The sequence below is a fragment of the Notothenia rossii genome (genome assembly GCF_949606895.1).
Source record: "Notothenia rossii genome assembly, chromosome: 5".
NCBI lineage: Eukaryota > Metazoa > Chordata > Actinopteri > Perciformes > Nototheniidae > Notothenia > Notothenia rossii.
Genome location: NC_136903.1, coordinates 76,357,007 through 76,379,322, shown reverse-complemented (window position 1 = coordinate 76,379,322; position 22,316 = coordinate 76,357,007). Strand labels below are relative to the sequence as shown.

The 22,316-nt window shown below is 41.4% G+C and overlaps 3 protein-coding genes across 6 annotated transcripts in view; all 3 read left to right on the top strand.

The window, feature by feature from the left end:
• The window catches only part of kaznb (kazrin, periplakin interacting protein b), a 110,838-nt gene extending 109,332 nt beyond the window's left edge, over window positions 1-1,506 (top strand). For all 4 annotated transcript variants that reach the window (XM_079685753.1, XM_079685754.1, XM_079685756.1 and 1 more), the window contains one exon: window positions 214-1,506. In XM_079685753.1, the coding sequence (XP_079541879.1) occupies window positions 214-375 (162 nt within the window). In that variant the 3' untranslated portion in view covers window positions 376-1,506. The remainder of the gene's footprint in view (window positions 1-213) is intronic.
• Window positions 1,507-2,941: 1,435 nt separating this feature from the next.
• tmem51b (transmembrane protein 51b) lies at window positions 2,942-9,422 on the top strand. Its single transcript, XM_079685765.1, has 3 exons — window positions 2,942-3,243; window positions 6,778-7,189; window positions 7,998-9,422. Exons 2-3 carry the CDS (start codon window positions 6,792-6,794, stop codon window positions 8,449-8,451), a joined length of 852 nt encoding a protein of 283 aa, XP_079541891.1. The 5' UTR covers window positions 2,942-3,243; window positions 6,778-6,791; the 3' UTR covers window positions 8,452-9,422.
• A 1,722-nt stretch (window positions 9,423-11,144) lies between these two features.
• skib (v-ski avian sarcoma viral oncogene homolog b) overlaps window positions 11,145-22,316 on the top strand; it is a 30,500-nt gene continuing 19,328 nt past the window's right edge. The window contains exon 1 of the mRNA XM_079685759.1: window positions 11,145-12,442. Coding sequence (XP_079541885.1) covers window positions 11,549-12,442 — 894 coding nt within the window. The 5' untranslated portion in view covers window positions 11,145-11,548. The remainder of the gene's footprint in view (window positions 12,443-22,316) is intronic.

The following is a 22,316-nucleotide window of genomic DNA, read 5'->3' as shown; positions in this document are numbered from 1 at the left end:
CTGGATATAAAAGAAGTACGTGTCGAGTGATTAAAAGACTATGACTGTATTTATGTATCCACATTAGTGAGTAGTCTGCAATGTAGTGTTCGTTTTTAGACAGTCTCACTTCTATTTAACTGACAATATGTGGATTTGATTATTTTCTTGATTTGATTTCTGACTTTGAGAAATAAAATCCACATTTTGTTTAATGTCCCTTTGTTTTCCCAGAGTCCGCTGAGGTTACGTGCTAGCAGCCACTCTGTGGAGCGCGGTCTGGGCTTCCACGGCGGCTGCGGCTCCCCGCCCCGAGAGGCCCGGGTCCAGGCCGTCCCGCGGGCCAGAGGCAGCCCCATGCACACCTTCAAGAGTGTAGAAATCACCAACGTGTGATCAGCCATCCAGATCGCTCACACTGTTACCATTGTTTACATTGTTATTGTATTATAGTTGTTTTGTACTGAGAGTGACCTACACTCGGCATCGTTGGACTTTAAAGATGAAGTCTTAAAAGGGTTTTCCCCCTTAATAATTCCAATATATTATTATTTTGTCCAATATAAAAACAAAACTTGAATAGAAACAAAGATCATTTTGACCTGATAGTTGTAAATATAAGGAAGAGGGAGATAATTTAGTTTGTTAGATTTCCAACTAAATGTCTGGATGAGTTTCTTATGACAAGTTTATAGAAGGCTTACATTTTGAATAACCTCCAAAAATAGCTGAAAACAGTGTTGTTCTTCTTTGATGCCTTATACAAACAGGTCTCACAGCACTGTTGTGTCCTGCTCTAACTACTTCTTACATTAAAGGAAAAATAATACATGAGATGTAGGAAAAAAAGACACATTTTACGGTAGAGATACATATCCTCTGTTATTCTTCTGAGGAGACATGAACTGTGTGTGCACTGTGCAGTCAGAAGCCCAACACTGAGGCGTTATCTGTAATCATAAATGTTATTAATACTGCAACAAATAGTAGTCCATTTTTTATATTTTGGAATGTTAAAACTGGTAAAAATCCATATTTTTCTTACAGTATGTTTTCTTTAATTAAAGAACAGCTTTTCTTTTGATTTTCATTGAATGTAAATGAACATCCCGCAGTATAGATGAAACACACGGTTGAATGTTGAGTTATGAAAGTGATAATGTGTAAAGATTTAAGCAATTGATACATGTTTATACTGTATGAGCACTGAAGAAAGGGAATTCTGTGACTTATATGATAAAGTAAATAGAGAGAATGTAATGGTATATTTTGTAAGGTTTAATCATGTTTTACAACACACAGTAACGTTTCTTCCTGAGCATGAAAACTCACGTGTGAAATATACAAATAGAAAACAGGTTTTCTTTAACTTTCTGGGCAAACTTGTATAAGCGGGAAGATTAGACCAGTTCAAACCTGTATGGAAACAGAAGGAAAGTCAAATGGTGTTTGCTATGATGTTTAGCTTCCCCAGCTGTCAGAGATTTCATGTATGTCGACATTAAAGCTGAAATGATGGTCAACTTATCTATCACAGCCCTGTCGTTGTTATTTTTCAAGACAACTTCATTTAAGTCTCTCATAAACATTAACCAAGGGATTCATTAGCCTATGAAAATGTTGAAGTGACACGGATTTGTAGTGCAGATAGGGCTATTTCAGAAACATGGCCGAAAGTGACCAAGAGTCATGTTAGTCACATAGCTTTTTGAAAAGATTTTGACTTTATTATTGCATCAAAAATACGTTTTTCATTTTGTTCACATAGGATTGAATGATTGTTTAACCTTTAAGTGAGTCTGAGAGGCAGTCACACCTTAAAGAACCATATCAAGGATACCTTTAATTAAACGACACCAACAAAATATATAAAGGAACCTTTTGCACACACAAAAAACCTCATGATTGCCAGAACATAGTTCAATGATTAACAGCCACAGTTAAGGCATTAAACCCAAAACCATGTGGTCCCCTGATCTCTATGGCATAGGGGGACCTATAGTTATGCTCATGCCTAAAATCATAGATTAGCCTCTGCTAAATTACATCAAATACAACTTTTGTCATGTCACATTTTCTTCACATTTTCATTGATCAAAGCTTATATTTATTGTATTTGGTAACAGCAATTGACAAAATCATTCTCACCACAAAAAATCTCATAATATCTAGCTTTTTATAGTATCCCACCTTCCTTCTCAGCAGATGTGGTTTGCCCAGTGTTAACACATTTTTAAGCAATAATTTGTATACTGTACATGTTGAAATTAAATAAAAAAGGGAGATTGAGCATATTCATAACCACAAAAACTGGTCAACTTCATCCACTAAAGAAGATTGTGTGAAACCATCATTCTGAGATGTGAAGCCACAGCTACTGTTTTTGTGAGCTGTGTACTCTTTATGCTCGTGAAGATAAATATAAATAATATGAGCTGAATACCTAAGACCAAAACACGTTATAATAGTTGATTTTTCTCTACTACAAAATAAAGGAAAAAGTTTGCAAAGCCAAGGCGGGATTTAATTTGGATTTAATACGATTGTAACAATAATCATAAGAGAAAAAGTGGTTGATAGTTTAAGTGATTGTCAACCAAAATTCTGAAAACCAGTTTCTAGCATCTCAATAGTGAGGATTGGCTGCATTTATGTATCTGATATGATATATGGTCAAACAAAAGAAGCTGGTTGAAGACTTCTGGGATATTTTAGATATGTTGTATATAATGGACTATTGCATTAAAAAAAGCAATAGATGGACTTATAAATATCTGAAAAGATAATCACCGCAAAAAAATAAGATAATAATAATTGTTTATTTTAGAAATATTCTGAATGAAATTAGGTCACACATAACATTAAAGTGTTGACTAACTACCTTATCTTTGTTTTGTTGTAATATATTGTTTAATTGTTCTGTTTCCGGGTGTGTCCTTGTCCCACTCACCTGTCCCCAGAGGAGGTTTAGGGGCGGCGCTAGGACCATGCGGGGGACAGACCGTCGGTACAACCAGGGGAGGGAGGTTTCACTACGACTGGAATTTGAACAAAGTTCTTCTTAAAACATTCTTACCTGTAGCGGCTAACCTTTTATTTATGAATTGAGCGATTTTTTATTTAAAATCTCAGTTGAACAGGGCGTCGGTTTTTCGCGTCTATGTCGTCTTCCTCTTTTCTCGTGAGATCTTCCTGAAAACACCTGCGTGCTTCAGGTAACTCACCAGTGAGGAGTGAAGTTTCTGGGCAGTGAGCGGCGGAAAGGTAAGGCCTCTTCCAGATCTCCTCCACAAGGTTAGACGATAAACACTATCAGATTCACCAGAGCCAAGAAATGCGATGTGAATTTATTTTTATGTTTTTTGTTGTTGTTTGTGTCCGGATACATTTAGTTTTTAGTGCTGCTCCATTGAGGGGACGTGTCCTCCCTCTGAGGTCCCTTCCTACTTCACAATCAATAAAACCGCTTGCTGAACGACGTAAAAACTCGAGAAATATTTCATTTGTTGTAGCAAATAATGTTACCCATTTGAAAGCCTAAAAGAAGCAGACGGCAGGCCTGCCACTATAGAAGGATATGCTGCTTTTAATGCTGGAAATGTCCTGGTGTTGAACAGGACACACCCATGCACACCGCCCAGCCATTAGCATGCAGGAAAGATCAAGTTTAAAAAAAAAAGAAGGTCAGCATGCAAACTAACACAATTACAGACAGACTACAGCACCACCATACAATCTGGTTACATTGTTTTGCCTTTTATTATGGAGGTTGTACAGCTTATAAATGAAATGCAGGTCATCAACAGTGTATGTAGTCCAGGCAGTTATCCTGGTGTTTTATTCAGTGATCAGACGCATACTAAAGAAGGGCTGCAAAGATCCAGCAGTTTTCTCTCGTCATGGCAAATCCACTTCTTATTTACTGTAGAGAAACTTAACAATACTGAATCAATAGCATTACTTCCTGTTTTACATACTCTGTTTTGTATGAAACATATATATGGTAAACAAACTTGAGAAAGGGATGTCATTGAAAACCTGAATCATGACTTCCTGAAAGCGACTGATTGTAGAATTGTGTAGTCATTTCAGAATTAATATTTGTTCTATTTAATAAATACGGTACTTCTCCATGTAGTAATGCAGTGTATTGGATCAGAGCAGTTGCACCGGGTCTTGTACTTTATTAATAACCACAGAAACTGTGTTTGAGAGCTGTGTAATCACAATATTATCAAAAAATGATATATTACAATACGACACATTCACACATGCAAAATAAACTCTTCTATTCAAATACATTTTCTTAAGTCAACAATAACAGCAGGACATTTAACACCTGACTTTAGTTTTCAGATGAGGCCTTGTTGTTACAATCACAACTGTCCCCCTCAAACAACAGCTGGGAGGAACTTCAATCACTCTGAGGGACGTCAACTACCAATAAATGTAACAATCTAATACATTTAAAATATTTTTTAAAACAACATCAAATTCAAACAACTCAATATTAAAATAATAAAAAAATGCTTTTAAAATGGCCATACACAGCAAGAAAATAGTTTAGTTAACGTGTTTAACATTGTACGCAAAATACCACATTATTAGTATTTACAACACAGACCTATGTTATCTTATAGACATTTCAATATCAAAGAGACATTTAATAGTCTGCAAGAAAGGAACTAACGCCAGCTTCAGTATCACAAGTGAATGCACTTTGATTCTGGTGCCTGTGTGTATCAATACCATTTACCACTCTTTACATCTTGTGTACAGAGAGTTCTGGATCCTACATTAGATTCATCTGGCTTCCCTGCCCTTCCCATCATTTCTTTGTCAGAATAAGAGGAAGTTTAATTGCAGGGTGTGATCCTTACTAAGGGTTGGAATAATTAATTTGCATTTAGGCAAATTGGTCACTTGCTTGAATACTTTCCTCTTTAATAATGAATCAAAATGCCATCAGTTCATGCGTAAACCCAACTTGTGTGTCAATCCTGTCCTGAGGATAGAGCAGCTGCCGGCCAGATAGTGATATCAATTTTAACGGAAATACTCACTTTAATTTATGATGTACATACAGTAGATCTATACAATTTATTTGACACATTGTCAGTTTACAGAATTGCTAATCCCACTGCACAGCTAATACATTTAGGGGAACACTAGGATGGATCTGGGAATAATTGTATTCTGTACTGTAAATATACAGCCCTGTAATTGTTTGTGCTTACCCTTAAGGTAGTTCAGTTTTAATAGGTGCCTCAGACACTGATATGTTTTTATTTCCAAAGCTTTTCTAGCTAGCTACTTATCTTCTATATATATTTTTTCAAAATATTGAAAATGGCATTTCCAAAGTCAGGACAGATTGAGTAAAGAATGTGTTTTACTTTTTTTTTTGCACCTATTGCATGGAAGAATCTACAGAATGTTCCAAAAATGCAAAGCATGGAAACCCTAAACGTGTTTATGTAAGGATGATTAACTCTTAAACTTTACAATAGGTGCAAAAAGAGAGAGAGGCTACTTTCTGTGAACAACCTATTTGTTATATTTCCAGCTGACTCTCTGTATCACAAGGTCAAGTCATTTATCATCCATGTCACCTCAAACATTTGCCCTGAAGTGTTCACATGTAATACTGTCTTGTAGCCATGCATTTATTTTACTGGAAACAACCATTACTTCAGACCAGCAAACAATGAGTTTGCAGTTTGAACGTGTTTACTGTCTGATGCACACCTTGTAGATCCATAGATTTTGGCACTTTTATTTTACCCTGTTTTCTTTGAATCTGTACTTTAATTGATCTGCTTGTTTGTTGTGGACCGTTTGTTAAGTGCAGATTCTCCTGATACAACTAAACTGGCTGATGGAATGATTCAATGGCCAATAATGTATGTGTCATGATAAACCTTGACACATATTATTATAATGCTCTTTTCATCACCAAGGCCATTTTTGTTCTGTCGCGCCATTCTTTAAGTGTGAGTCACTCAGCTCCATGAAACTGTCTCCTCGCTTTTCATGTTAAAACATGTGTGGAGCTACCACATGTGTTGTTTCAATGTAACCTGTTTTCCTCTCATCCTTCTCTCTCACTCTTGTTGCTCAAAAAAACATAATCTTTTCACAAATGCATATTTGTGACAGGAGGCTGCAGGAAGACTGTCACTTGCACATGCAGAATGAAAAACGCTTGGAGAAAAATGTCCAGCATACAGATACAATGATTATTGAATGTGTAAATGTACTTAAAGTGTTAAAGATGGACCTTTGTGGAAATGTGTGACTGACCGATTTCTGGAACCTGACGCAGGACAAAGCCGAAAGGCATTTGTCTTACAATGAACTTGTTATACACACAAACTGTTGCAGTGATTGATTACAAACCATAGGATTAGAGCTGAAACAATTATTCTATTAATCCATTATTCAGAAAATAATCAGTAGTTTATTGGATAATGATTGTTGGAGCCATTCATGTGACTGTAAATCTACATGTGTGCCTGCCTGAGCATCCACGAGGGTCCATTCAGGCCTAGCTGATGGCTTATGACTGATCCACAATTGTAAAACTACTAAAAAAGACGTTTGTCAAGGAGGCACAATTCTGGAAAAAGAAAAAGCTCCCTGTAAACCACATGGGTTTGCATAACAACTTCATCATGGTTCAAATACATCTTTGTCAAATCACATTACTTGAATCATTTGATATGATTACAGAATGACAGCTTCACAGTGTAAGTCTTTATCTGTGGTCTCTTCTCACTGTGATCCTCTGTGTTGCAGCTTGTCCTGCAGGGATGTGTTCGAGTCGAGGTTTATGCGGTGACGACAACCGTCCCAACAGAGCCTCCAGCTCAGAGGGCTCCGGCTCAGGGGCCCACTATGCCCTGTGTGCCCTGGGAGTGGGACTCATTGCCCTGGGCATTGTCATGATCGTGTGGACCGTGATACCCAGGGACGGAGAGGACATCCCCAACTCAGCAGGCAACTCCACCGGTAACCCTACCACCATCGATCCGGAAGAGGAGGACAAAGAAGCAAAATCCTCTACAGTGGCTATGGTGCTGGTTGGAGTTGGTGCCGCCATGTTGCTTTTATCCATTTTCCTTGGCGTGAGGAACAATCGGAGGCGAGGCAACGCAAGCAGCCAGGCAGTGGCAACAGGAGTCCCCCTCATGAACCATGTGCCCGGGGAGTGAGTAGTGGCTTTTTCTTTTTCTCTACGTTCCATATCTGGTGGTGTGAACAAAGCTACTTTGTATTGGAAATATACAGGCCTCCAGGCCTTGAAACATTTCTACCTGCAATATTAAAAGCCACAATCCTACATTTTCATCAATACCGTGATCTGGCTAAATTAGTTATCGTGCTCAATAAGACCGATATTGTTGTCACATAATTTAATAGTTTGAAGTCCAACTAAAAATATTTATTATGGGAGGGTTTCTAGGGGGGAACAATGGATCAAAGAAACAAAGTCTGAAAGAATTATGACTGGACTCTTCTGTTCAGCACAACTCCACAAGGCTTTAAGTGTCTTTTAGCCCATCAGTTATTTTTTACTAATCACAGTCTGTTTTGGGTAAGTCTCGCCGCTCTCATAGCATCATTTCTGGTCTCAGTGGGCAGCTGTACACCTTCCACTCAGTACCAGACCACACAAAGACACAGATAGCTAGTGAAATACTATAGCAAGGTAGAGACCAACAAACTCATAAAAGACAGTGAATAATTTACCTTTATTTGATGGATGGACACAAACAAGATAATGATAATGTGGCTTTATATCTGCTGGATGTGAACATTTGAAAAGGTTTGCCCACACCTCATCATATCCGCATAAAGAGGGATCATTTGGAAATGTAGTATTAGCAGCTTATTTCTGAGGCCCCCTTAGTGGCAAATAAACCGATACATAGCAGCTTTAGCTTTAATTATTTTCCTATGTATTTTGTTTACACTGCACTTTCCCACTGAGGCTCATCTCTGACGTTCTATTGCAGAGCTGCAGACCCAACTACATTCAACGTGCCAAGCTACGAGGAGGTTGTTGGCAGCGATGACTACCCCGTCCGCCACAGCAATCTTCGCAGCAGCACTTCCCAGCTGCCGTCCTACGAGGACATCCTAGCTGCTGTGGAAAACGAGGGTAGACAGACCACTGACAACCCCACAGAAGACGCTTCTCCGAATGATGCCGCAACAGCTCTGGCTGAAGCTTCAGCTGACCCCCTCTCTGACCCCCCTGGCCTCACTTCAAACCCCAGCCTGCCCACCCGCAGCACCAGCCGGGCCAGCCGTCTACTGCGGCCCCTCCGAGTGAGGAGGATCAAGTCAGATAAACTGCACCTGAAGCACTTCCGCCTTCAAATCCGCACCCCCACACAAAATCCAGTGACCATTGAACCCATCACCCCGCCACCGCAATATGACAACAAGGTGCCAGAATTAGAGTAGTGTCTCTCGCTGACAGCGTGATAGAGGCCCGGTAGGAGAGACACCCCTGCCATGAGAACATTGTCTTTATTACTGACGCTTGCGATCAGCATATTTATTCTGTTATAAAGCAAAATTAAGTCTCTGTGTTAAAGATTCTGCTGTCAAAGTTGAGATTTTGTCCTGACATCATTTATGCCAAACATGCCTTTCAGTTTTATTTAATAGCTATTTGTGTGTTTTAATGGACAATGTTGTTAACTCATATAATTGTTTTTCATCTGACAGAAAAAGGACTTTTTCCGGGTGGGTTGCTCCTGATTAGTTTTGAGAAGTTTAAACCGTATTGTTGTGATTCAAAAGGGCTGAAGGGAAAAACATTTCTGGAAATTCTGCTATTAAGTATCATACAGTGTGCAACCTTTATGTGATTGGTAATGCACTGAGACCACAAATGTAGAATGTATTGTCCATGTTTGTTATCGCTTGTTTTAAGTATGTTGTCTTAAACAAACTGTTTCCTGAAAATGAAAGCGCCCTCTGTATGATGTCCAGTGTGAACTGTACAATTCTTAAAACGGTTATAATCTACTGTAACACTAACCAAACCATTGGATATTCTGGTACAGAATGGGTGATATCAATGCATTGTTTTTCAGGACTTTTTAAGTGTTTAAATGTTTAAACTATGCTGTATGATGTTTGTAAAAAAAGTGGTGAATAAATGTGTTTCTATTTTATTCATGATCATGTCGAGATTTTATACTTTTTGTTGTTAAATATCACTGAGAAATACTTCTGTACGTTTAATTGCTTAAACATTAACTCACTTATATGCCAAGATCAGTAGAAGTAAGTAGGTCTTCTAAATATTTGTGCCACTCACTTTTGATGATTTTTCATGCTGCAACTTTGATAAAGCTGTATTTATTTTGAAAGAGATAGATATCTTCCTTGTGCTTTCTGTTAATAAAATCTAACTGTAGACGTTTGCTTTGTTTTATTTTTTGTCACATTGACAAACTCCCTATTTGACTTTCTGTTTTTGCACCAACTGTGATATGTCTTAATAATCATCGGTTAATATTCAGCACCCTCGAGTGGCTGAAAAGGGTAAAGTCCAAACTAGGTTGATTCGACCTGTCAGTTTTAGTTATACTATAGGTGTTATATTGGAATGCTTTTATATTTAACATTTACCATTAGTAAATTAGTCTATTACACATTTATCTGGTTAAATAAAGGTTATATATATATATATATATATATATATATATTTGTTTTAAAGGGAGATATTTAACCCTTAGCCAGTTTATAGAAAAGTATCCATCTATTCATACTTATTTTATTAATGGCAGCACTATTCACATTATTTACTTGCGCGACGTGCGTACATGTAAAAGCCTGCATTGAATGCATAACTTCTGGGTATTGAGGAAATTGGCAAACACAAGTAGTTGAGAAAATATCTGATGTAATTTCCCTCTGAAAAATAATTATAGCTTGACATTTTTATGACATACAGTACTACAACTTTTCTAATAGTTTTTAATGACATGCCATGACATTTATTAATATCTACTACTATATTGCAGTGTGATTGTTTTACGAGACACTATATTATCACTTTTTATCAACATTTTCAACATTTATGACGACATACTTCACTTGGACTTTTTTATGAAATAGTTGTAACATACTGTAATATGACAAAAAATGTATGTTTTTTTAGGACCTACCTAGCTATGACTTGTTTGCTGTTTAAGATATACTATACAATGACATTTTTATGACGTTTTTGACTTATTTATGACTTTTTCTTCCATGATATTCAACTGTATGATTTTTTTTATGACATAGCCTACCATAAGATAATTGTGTAGGAGGACATTCTTATGACAGCCTCTTTAGTATGACATTTTACGATATATTTGTTTACAGATTATAATATGACTATTCTGTTACAGTTGTTCTTGAGATCTTTATATTAAATCGGTTTTTTTCTGTAGAATAACTTTTGATGACATGTAACACCGTATGACTTTTTTTTAACGTGGGCCTATAAGTAGGCCTAACTCTGGAATTGAAGTATACTGTACAATAGCATAACATGGAAAAACTCAAGTAGGGTTATATATTTAAACATATCCTTAAATACAGTAGGCCTACGTGACTATTAATGCACTGTGTTACCTTCCGGCAGCTCATACGTCTAAAGTTTCAGGTTGACCTTCTTAAGCAAATAAACAAAAATACAGTAGAGCTCTATTAAATTAACATGTTCAAAAAAGTTTCCGAAAATGACTAAACTGCTGATCCTAAGGCTTAAACATATGAAATAAGAAAGTTTATTTTTTAATTTCCAACATCCACTATATTTTCTTAAGCCCCTCCCCTCGGTTCAGAGGGATTTTTTTCTTTTTTTAATGTGCAGCTGCCATGTAGCAGAGGGAGGAACAGCTGTCTGAGGGAAGAGCCAGCCCGGGGAGTCAGTCACATTCCTGGCTGGGATTCAATGACTGAACCAGACACAAACAAACAGAGAGGGCGAGAGAGAGAGAGAGAGAGAGAGAGAGAGAGAGAGAGAGAGAGAGAGAGAGAGAGAGAGAGAGAGAGAGAGAGAGAGAGAGAGAGAGAGAGAGAGAGAGAGAGAGAGAGCGAGAGAGAGAGAGAGAGAGAGAGAGAGAGAGAGAGAGAGAAGGGCGAGAGAGAGGGCGAGAGAGAGAGAGCGAGAGAGAGAGAGAGAGACACACATTGAGTGAGTAGGGAGACAGACTGAGAGTACGCCAGACTGAGCAGACGAGGCATATTTCGGGCGCACATTAGGAGTGCGTAAAACCGCAGGAGCGTATCGAAACACGGTACCCGGTGATTGTACGTTGGATAATACGAGTTTTGAGTCGCGGAGTTGTCGACTTTAATTGCGTCTGCCTACAGGAACAGCCCCTGTCTGTTCGGCAGCCGTCAGTTTTCTGAATGGACGCGCTGGGAAGCTTCTCCGGTGACATGGAAATGCGCGTTATTGAGCGTGTAGCCGGATGCTGAGGACGCTCGATCCGATTAGTCAATTTCAGCTTTCATTTTGAGTTTTGAACTGTGTTTTCCAACCGGCGACAACATGGAGGGTACGAGCTTTCAGCCCCATCCCGGACTTCAACAAACTCTGAAGCAGTTTCATCTGAGTTCCATGCGCTCTCTCGGCGGACCGGCAGCGTTCTCCGCTCGGTGGCACCAGGACTCGTTTTTCGGTAAAGATGGAAAGTCCGTCGAGATGATGCTAACCATGCCGGCTCAGACGCCTCCGGTAATGTCAGGTCCACTTTTCATCCCGTCCGACCGCTCCACGGAGAGGTGCGAGACGGTCCTGGAGCGGGAGCCCATCTCCTGCTTCGCGGTCGGCGGTGAGAAGCGCCTGTGCCTGCCGCAGATCCTCAACAGCGTCCTGAGAGATTTCTCGCTCCAGCAGATCAACTCGGTGTGCGACGACCTGCACATCTACTGCTCCAGGTGCACAGCGGACCAGCTGGAGATCCTCAAAGTGGTGGGCATCCTGCCCTTCTCTGCTCCGTCCTGCGGGCTAATCACCCAGACGGATGCTGAGCGCCTCTGCAACGCTCTCATCTACGGTGGCACCTTCCCTCCACACTGCAACAAGGAGTTGGGTTCCCTGGAGTTGGAGCGAACCGAGAAGAGCTTCAAAGTATATCATGAATGTTTTGGCCGGTGTAAAGGCTTGTTTGTCCCGGAACTCTACACCAGCCCGAGTGCCACCTGCATCCAGTGCATGGATTGCAGACTCATGTTCCCTCCTCAGAAGTTTGTGGTCCACAGTCACAAGAGACTAGAGAACCGGACGGTCCACTGGGGATTCGACTCCGCAAACTGGCGGGCTTATGTGCTCTTGGACCCGGACTACTCCGGAAAGGAGGAAAAGAGTCACCTGGAGGAGCTGCTCAAAGAGTTAAAATCAAAATATTGCCCTACGGGCAAGCGGTCCAGTAAATCGTGCAGAGTAAGTCTTTTTTGTTACACCTTGTTATTAACTTACACGTATTTGTATTTGAGGTGTGTTGTTTGTATCTGTGGATATTTCAACAACACCAGGCATTATACAGCATCTGCATTAATTAACATTAATTCGGAGAAGGCTTCCTTCTCATCAGGCCTGTCACTGTCTTCCCAGCAGAGTTATAATGCAAATCACATGTCACATCCCAGCTTTCTGTGTGCCTGCACTGTGAAACACCTCATATGAAGCTTCAATCACCTCATATATGTCTGGAGGAGGTGACAGGGAAGCCTCTAACCATAAACTGAAGCCCCTCAGCATCCCCCCCCCCCCCATCCTCCAAAACTCACCGGACCACCCCCCACCCTCAGGGTTACCCAAGGGCATCTGCATTATGATAAATGGAGACTCGATGATATATTTTATTAGTGTGAGAGGGGAGAGGGGGGCAGGGAAGCCTATTATAGTGCCACGAGGTGGGGAAGGGGATGAGAGTGTGTGTGTGTGTGTGTGTGTGTGTGTGTGTGTGTGTGTGTGTGTGTGTGTGTGTGTGTGTGTGTGTGTGTGTGTGTGTGTGTGTGTGTGTGTGTGTGTGTGTGTGTGTGTGTGTGTGTGTGTGTGTGTGTGTGTGTGTGTGTGTGTGTGTGTGTGTGTGAGAGAGAGAGGATAGGGGTTGTGGCTGGTCAGGATAGGATAAGATATGTGTTTGTATTGCTTGGGTCAGAGATGTTCAGTTTTGGACAAAGGGCCAGGAGACGAGGTGGCTGTTCCTCCGTCAAAGAGCAGCTGTTGTGTGGGACTCTGCTAATGAGTGGGCATCTCTGTATGCATCACCATGGAGCTGCTCCAGTCTGAGCAGGAGCCAGGAGATGTCTCACAGGGCAAACCTCAGTGCTCTCTTTGAAACATTTTTGAAACATTCTCAAGAAAATGCTGTTGGCTTATAGAAACACGTCTGAAATAATGACATGGGGGAGGTTATTGGTCCTACACGCTGCACACAGACATCCAAAGCTGATTTATAGCATGTTTCCCCTCAAATTGAACACAGACTCCTGACAAAGGCTTTGTACAGTCAGAAAATGTGTCTGTAAAAAAAAAAGTCTTGCACCTGTGGCTAATTTCTTCCTAACTAAAGTCAGCAGGACTTGATGGATCACCTGTGAGTTATATATCTTCTGAAAATGGTGAGTCCTGCGCTGACAGTCTTTCAGTGTGTGATATACTCAGGCCCTGAGCATCATGGAGGGTGCGAGTCGGAGGGGGCAGTGCGCTGGCTGTGGTTCACTGTCAGTCGTGTCCCAGTTAGCAGACAGGCCCGGTCCTCCGGGAGCTGCACACCAGCTCCCCCCCCTATACATCAGCCTGACAGGCCAAGCTGCTGAAAGGCCGGGCGGGGGGTTCGCAGACCACGCTTGGCTCTGCTTACCTATGAAACAAAAACTCAATGTTATCGGCCTGCCTCAGCCTCCCTCTGATGTCCGAGTGTTTTATTAATAAGAAAGAGCCTCGAAGGTTGCCTCCTCTGCCTTTGTCATCTGTCTAGACTCCCACCTCATCTACTGTATGTGGGGAATGGTGCAGATACAGCACTGGTGCAGGAAACTGCTGAGAAGATTAATGCTGATGAAGCAAGTGTTTTTTTTTTGTGGAATAGTTTAAAAGTTCAGTTTTCTCGATTTAAGTGTGATATACAATTATTTTAATAGTTTATTTTATTGCTAGGCTGTGGGTGCGAGAAAATAACCAGCCTCCTCACACAAGTAGAAGCCAGATAAGAAGGGGGAATAAGGGCAGTGAACCATTGTGTCTGTTTTGCATCAAATCCAGCATTTGCTCATTGAGCTCTTTGCTTAATGGGGAGATGAGGGCAGATTGCTGAGAGGAGGTTGCAGACTTTCTTATTCAGAGGATGCAGGGTGTGTGTGAGCCGGGCCTTGACATGTGTTGTCAATGGGCCGTGACCCCTGACCTTTCCCCAAAGACACTGACCCACCTTCCCCCATTCTTTTCACACCCTCCAATCACATGTCCTTGTGTCCAGTCCACTGGCCAGATGGCTGTCTGATAAAGGACGGAGGGATATACAGTGGACTGATAAAACAATTCTCATCTGCAGCTTGATTGCATTAAAAAAAATAGCCATTTTGAGATCCTTACATTATTTTTTATTTCAGATACTGGATGATTATTTTGCTGACACACGGACAAAAAATGTAAATTTCTTGGAGTCCAATTCAAATTCCTTGAACCTTGCATGAAATAATTCAAATGTTAACTTTTCTGATTAGCATGACAATATTGAAGAAAGAGGATTGGAAATGCATAAAACTATTTTTTTTCCCTTCAAAGTCGAATACTTCTGAGAATTAACTGAAAAAAAATCCCTAAGAAGTGTGGGCAGTGTGATCAATCATCTGACTTAGTGGAGAGTAAAAGGGGACTCTTGAGAACCATGTAGATCCTTCTTAATGGGATGGATATTAAAGTCATTCAACTGAGGCCAATTTATACCATTTCACATCCCATTGTTCTGCTCACTCAATACAATTAGCTTCCAACCTGAAGCAAACCAATCATGTGTGTTGAAAGGTAAAGAATTCAGTTTTTTAATTATTAGCTGTTATCAGAAAGTGAATGAAAAATACCTTTCTCTCTATCAGGCTTCTGTGTGTTAGTATGCGCCTGTGCAGTGTGTGCATCTTTAGGTATAGTGAGTATACGAGTTGTGTTTGCATGTAAACAGGAGAGTGTAATGACTGGATCAGCTGTGCGGGCCAGATTAAAATGAGCTCTTTGCCGGCTCATTTCCATTCCCATCTGTCTGCTGACCTCTGAGAAGCCCTGAAAGCTGACAGCGTGCATCTCTTTGGTCCTTGATGGGCCTGTCTGCCCAGCGATGACCCAGTCAGCTAGGAACCAATCCGCCCACATCACCCAGATACACATGGCGTCATTTGCATTTAGCTCAGATTGAGCATGTTTCTTAATTTTCTCCTGCTGCAGCCAATGTTTTTTCTTGGTAGTTTGTTGCAATTGCTTACTTCTTAGTTCTTTTGAGAGCAGCCGCCTGACCACCTAACTCCCAACTGACCAACCCCCCCTCCCAACCCCCCCAAAAGACCATCACCTCGTCTATGCAGTGGCTGCTGGACGGAGTGTTTTGGCCAAAGCAGGGACGGCATGTCAAGGCAAAGGAGTGTCAGGCTCTCCCAGGGGTTGTGGCCTTCATTCTGCGAGGGGTGACCCCATGTTAAAAGGGTGTCAGCTGGGGTTCTGTCAGGGGTGATGTGTGCTAAAGACCTGCCGCCTCCTTTGTTTGAGGGCCGAGCTTTCAGAGTCTGTGAAGTGCAGCCATTTCTCTTTGTTGGTGACTTGTTTCTTTGGATGCTGTGTGGATTGGTCTGTAACCTCCAGCCTCTCCCAGGGTGGGAAATCCATGCTTGAGAGTTTGCCCTGTCACGGGTTTCCTGGTTTGGTGCTCAAAGACAGATTGGAGCCTGTAGTGGTGTCTGCATGTCTGATAGATGTAAGGCTGGGCCATAGTTCAATATTATTGTCTGTAATTATAATGTATTTTCATGATATTCTCCTACAAATGTGTGTCCATATCAATGATTCTGGCCATGTTTAATTAAAATCTTAGTTATGGAATAGCTTTTTTACACAAATGTTTTATGGCCGCTTTGAACAGAGAACATCAAATTAATATTTTATATTTAATTCTAAAAACATTAGCAGTCATGCCCCATTTATTATATATAATGATATCATGTATTATTATAACCATATTGGAAAATATTCATATTAATAATATAATATTTTAATGTTATCTTGATTTCAACCATATTGCCTTGTTTTTAGATGTATTAAAGCTCAAATTAAAAAAAAAATATATATATACTTCTACCAACTTCCTCCATAAGTTAATACATGTTTGCACTGTTGAAAGAAGTGTTCAGATTTTTCACTTAGGTAAAAATAGCAACGCTACTTTTTAAAAATACTACAAAGTAAATATTGTGAAAATGCTATATAAAAATTAATGCTGTCAAAATTATCGCGTTAACGGCGGTAATTAATTTTTTGAATTAATTGCGTTAAAAATATTTAACGCATTTAACGCATGTGCCGAATGGCCCGCCCCATACATCCCACCAGTGGCAGCGCTGGGGTAGGCTACAGCCATACCAAGAAATGGCTTAGCCCCACCATGAAAAATGATGTTAAAGTAAGCAAAATAAAGTCCGCCAACTCGCGCCGAGTAAATTGCACAGACAGCAGTTAGTAAGATTGATTTCAGTAGCCACTTGTCTGGAAATGCCGAAGACCAGAAACGGTTTTGAAAACCTTTGTCACGTAGTGATCGTCTTCTCAATAGAACATCTTTGATAATGTCTTCTGGCCAATCAGAATAAAGATAACGGCGTGGTGTTGTTGCAGGAAGTCCTGACGGAGAATACTTTTGCTGTAGTACATCTCTATACATCGTGATAGAAATCAACACGTAATGAAATAAGACCCCACGGTTTGATGATTTATAGGTGTGTGGGCTGTCTTTCATTTTGACACACAGAACAATGTTATATTAAACATACATACATACTGTATGTTAAATGGATATATCCGCCTTCTTTCATTTATCTTTCCATTCCCACAACAATATACATAAAGAAATTGCATATTTTGGACATAGTTCGAATGGTGATTAATCATGATTAATAAATTTTTAAGCTGTGATTAATCTGATTAAAAATTGTAATCGTTTGACAGCCCTAATAAAAATACTACAAATAGTAACGGCATACATTAAAAATCTTAATTGAGTGAAAGTATTGACATTAACGTGTACTTTGAGAATCACATGTGAAAAGCAAAAAAATGTATTTTTTACTTATCATTTGTTTTTTCATGTAAAATCTGCATGTATTGAAAATTGATAATCAGGTTAAAGATTTTCATATATGAACTAAGATTAATTTAGATTACATTTGAATATTTAGAAGCTAATTAACAAATATTACTAAAAGTGTATTTATATAGCACTTTGCAAAGTCAAATAGCAAGAACAAAACCAGAAGGAAACACCCTATAAATGCATACATACATACATACATACATGCATGCATGCACGTTTTCAAAGTTATATTGTACGTTTTTATTTTGAAGTTGCCCGGCCAGCTCTATTTCTGATCAGTTCATGTTCAGTGTTTTGCTCCATCTTCTCTAAACCTCGATGACACAGCACAGTGCTAATGTGTGAAAGACTTCTTGTGTAACTCTTGGAGTGAGGGAGGAGGATGATTAGTGTTGATCAGCGATGATGAGATGAGGAAGGAGATGAGCCCTGGCTGTGACTGCAGTCAACAAGCCAGACAGTCCGTCGGTCCTTTAGTGGCAGAACAGATGCCTGTATGGGTTAGTGTTATTCCACAATCATCATCAATTCCTCCTCGATCACCTCCTGATTTCCAGCTCTGTGATTAAGAGTCAGGCCCATCTGGTGCAGAGACAGGAAATCCTGGAGTCTGCATCTGCTGCTGGCTGAGCTACTAAGCTGCTGTAGTCATGGGAGGGGGGTTAAACTCTGATAATCCTACATAACCCCTGGAATGCAGAGACCACAGTGCACATCAAAACCGTCATCTCCTCTGGAAAGCGTCTTCAGGAACACGGATACACTCAGACAGAATGAATGTTAGCCATGGTCTTTCTCCTCCTTCTTCGTCCTACTCTAAGCATCCTCACAATTTATAACCAGTCCCTGTGGAATTTTCTAATTAGAGCATGAATTAGATGTACTGCGGAGAGTGCGCAACATGGAGAAACCAACAGTGAAATTGTGCATACAATTCATGTTTCCTGATGAGACTTTAGCGGCCAGACACATTGCAATATTTATTGCCTTACATCTTCTCTCTGTCTCTCCTTAATGACCCTAAGCTCTAAGCTACATAACTGTTAGACCACATTGGAGATGTGCTAATGGAGCTCCAGCCAGAGCAGAAGTAGGCCCTGCTGGTGCCATATGACAAATCGGCATGCTGCTCTCGCCTACAATCCGCCCACCGACCACCTCCAAAGCTATCATAAGGATTAGCTCACGCAGCTAAACCAAACAGACTGCTCAGTGTTCAGACAGCATTTGGCCCAAATTGTGCTCGTGCCTCCTGTTTTGATGGCTGGCAGATCACAATCGGGGCTGCTATCGTTCACTTGCAACTGGTGCGGTGCCAAGTTGCAGCACGGAGCCTTGTGTGGCTGCGGGAAAAGCGGAATGAATGTTTTAAGGATTTACACGTCTCCCTTGCTCTTTGGGATATGCATAATTAAAATTTTCGGATTAGGATGGTTTAGATTAACTTTGAATTCTCTGCTGAGTTCTGACGCGGGGGACACGCAGAGGGGTGTGACTGCACTTTTGTCTTCAGCGGCATAAAGGCTTTGAGCTGAATCCTGGAGAAATAGTTCACATTACAGACCGGTTTTGTGTATGTGTGTGAGTGTGGGCAGGTGTGGACCTCAACATTTAGAGGTCTCTGTCAGACTCCACACATTCTCAAAAAGGACTCGTCCTCGGTTGGAGTCTGCTCCGTGCGCTTGTGATTGGAGGGCGGCTGTGGTTGCTAAGCAGAGCTGCTCTTCCTGTGCTAAATAAGAACTTCGTGCTCTCTGGCTGGTGGGCTCAAAGAAGCGCGCCAGAACACACAAAAAAACACACACTCACATGCATGTATAAACACACAGTGCATAGACCTCTGACAGTACAGAGACCTTAGCTTCCTCCATTCACCGACCATCCTCTTTCATTGTGACCTCCAATACAAATCTCTCCTCCTGCTGCTGGTGCTGCTTTCCCTTCTCCAACTCCTCCTCCTCCTCCTCCTCCTCCTCCTCCTCCTCCTCCTCCTCCTCCTCCTCCTCCTCTTCCTCTCCTTGTCTCTTCATCACACACACTTCTCCCACAGGTCAGTACTGTACAAAACTCCCCTCTCCATCACCAAGACCTCCATGTCTGACACCTCCTCTGCCCTGCCACCATCACTCACCTCCTCCATTTGACACCTCCTCGACCCTGTAGGACACACACACACACACACACACACACACACACACACACACACACACACACACACACACACACACACACACACACACACACACACACACACACACACACGCAAACACAGGCTCTCCTCCTCCACTGTGATCTCCTACTGCACTCCCCCTCACACTGCATTATACTTAGATCTCCACCTCCACTGTAGTGAGCACATGCTGTATCAGTCTGTATTCAGACTGGCCTACATACGCCGCACATGTCTCACTGTACTTTTCCAGGGGCGAGGGCTGATCGTCTACTTATGAAGAGATGAAAAGTCGCAATCTGTCTGTGTTTGATTGAGATAGATAGATAGATAGATAGATAGAACTATCCTATATCTCCCTTCTTTCAAGAGCTCGCTAAATGCTAAAATGAGTGGGATCCACATCATTTTTCGACACATTTTGTTGTGTGCCATTGCAGACGCCTATCATCTCACGTATCGGCTCTGCCGCCAGAACATTACATCTCAAAATCTGATCTTAGAGCTCGGATTCTTTTCCCTGACAATCTGCACGTACTGTAGAGCTCCGGGGCCGCCCCTCTAATAAATGGTTTATTTCTCTTAGCTTGGTTTCGCAGGGGTCAGAGCCTTGGGTTGTACAGCAGAACAATCATTCAGTGTTGGTGAAAAGCTGCGAGCCCCTGTGTGCTCTTCAGACCCTCTCGACATGCTTTCTTGCAGAGACGGAGCAATGCAGCATTGTCAGCAGGCACCCGTATCAAATGAATTCAGCACAGCTGTCCTAACCGACTCTATTGCAGTAAGGGGGGGAAAGTTATTTATTCAGTTTTACAGGCACCCCAGGATCCGTCATGGTCACTATTTGCCACAGCATCATCTAGTCAGATGGCTTTTTCTTTCCTATTTGACCTTGCTAGTCTTGTTTATTACTTCACTGAAAAGCGCAATGGACTACATTTCAGCAAATGCATCCATATTTGGTTTCTCTAAGTTTGAGCCACACCTTGCTCTCACCTTTTGCTCTTTCTTTCTGCATCAACACAGCAGGGTCTTCATTTATAAAGACAGGCGTGCAGATTGGCCAAAGTTGCTCACAACACCTCTTCCCTCACCCCCCCCTTTTGCAGGTGTCTAATAGTTGCAGGGTTGCCCCGCAGTGTGCTCACTGAGCAGGCTGCCCAGCAGGGCTTTTCTGCCTCCCTTGTGCTTGTGGCGTTGACAAGCATGTGGCTTTATTTCCAGCTAGTCGACGAGTGCAGACACAGACAGCCATGGCCTGAAATAGAGCAGGCCAACGCTTTATCCTATAATGAGGGGACTATTATAAGCCTTGTGTCTTAAGCACAGTATGGCCGGTGTCAAGAGAAGAGGTAGTACACGCATCATCTTAAAAATACGGAAAGCTGCTTTTCAGATTATCATCAAAATCACCTCTCCTTTTGGCACCAACAGTCTTAAGCTGCTGCACAGGAGTATGTGTTAAGGTTAAGTGTCCTTTCGAGATCTACTCAAGAGAGGATTAGAACAATTATGAAGCCTGCATGTTAGTTTTAGATTAGAAAAGACATTGATGGTGCAAAAACAAGCAAGTATTTTGGATATAATCAATTCACTCCTGACCTTGCATCAATTCAAAGTTTTAAATCAAATGCAAAGAAGATGGTCTGTTTGGGGCATCTGCCCCATATGGAATGTATGAATTATTCCAGAGGTAATAGCAGGGCATTGTTGGTGCATTCATCTTCACAAAGACGCCCATCTCTGCATGTCCATATTGATTTCTGGCCTTTCAGCTGCCCAACTGTACAGGCTTCGGATATAATGAGTCCCTCCAAAGAGATTAGTCGCCCTATCATCAACACAGCTCCCTAATTTCTCTGCCTTTGTTGTGGTGCAGGCTGTACTAAATGGGATAAAGGGGCTTGGCCCGGACATAGTGGGAGGAAGTTGCTTTTGTGTGGCTAGCAGGTGCAGTGGATGTATGGTTACATGCAGGGCCACATGTATGTGTTTCTGCATGAAGTTCTGCGTCTGGCCCGTCCAGGAGGGTATGTTCTCCCCCAGTGCCGCTGAGATACACCAGGAACCTCTGGAGCTCGACTTGAACCCTCAATCACACGGCTCCTCAGGGGTTTGCAGTAAATTCTTCAGGCGAATGGTTTTCTCTCCCCTTCCTCCTCCTCCTCTTTCTCTCTCTCTTTTTTCTGCTCACATCTGGTGAACAGCGCTAGCACCCCTGTCATCTTTTACTGCGTTGAGGTCATTTCCACCCTATCGGTAAAGTGGAAACACATGATGTGCAGGGTTCGGCCTTAATGGGGTGGGGCTGGCATGGACCAGCACTGACACAACTTTACAGCCCAGAGCTGCCAAAACAGCCTCTCTGTGGAATGCCTCTGACTTCAAAATGAAAGACATTTGCGCAAAATAATGTTACAATTATTATATTTACCCATAAGATACAGCTACTATAATTACTTTTTTAAACGTGTTGGATGTTAACGTGTTTTTCCTATAATTAATGGTGCAGCAAAGCAGAGCAGAACATGCCTTTCATGGCCCTTTGGAACTGTGAAAAAAAGCAAGCATTGTTCAGGCTTACAGAAGGATATGTAGTGTATAATGAATAGCAACTCCAGAAAGAAATGTTTCTCCTTTTGGAGTTTTTCTACCTCCGTTCAAAGTTTAATTTTTGCTGCAAAATTCTTCACTCTCTTTTCCCCTGTTAATCATATTATTGATTCCAACTGATGAGCTGGAGAGATTTTGGCAGTCACTCTGGATAAAAGGTATGTCCTCAAGTTTAA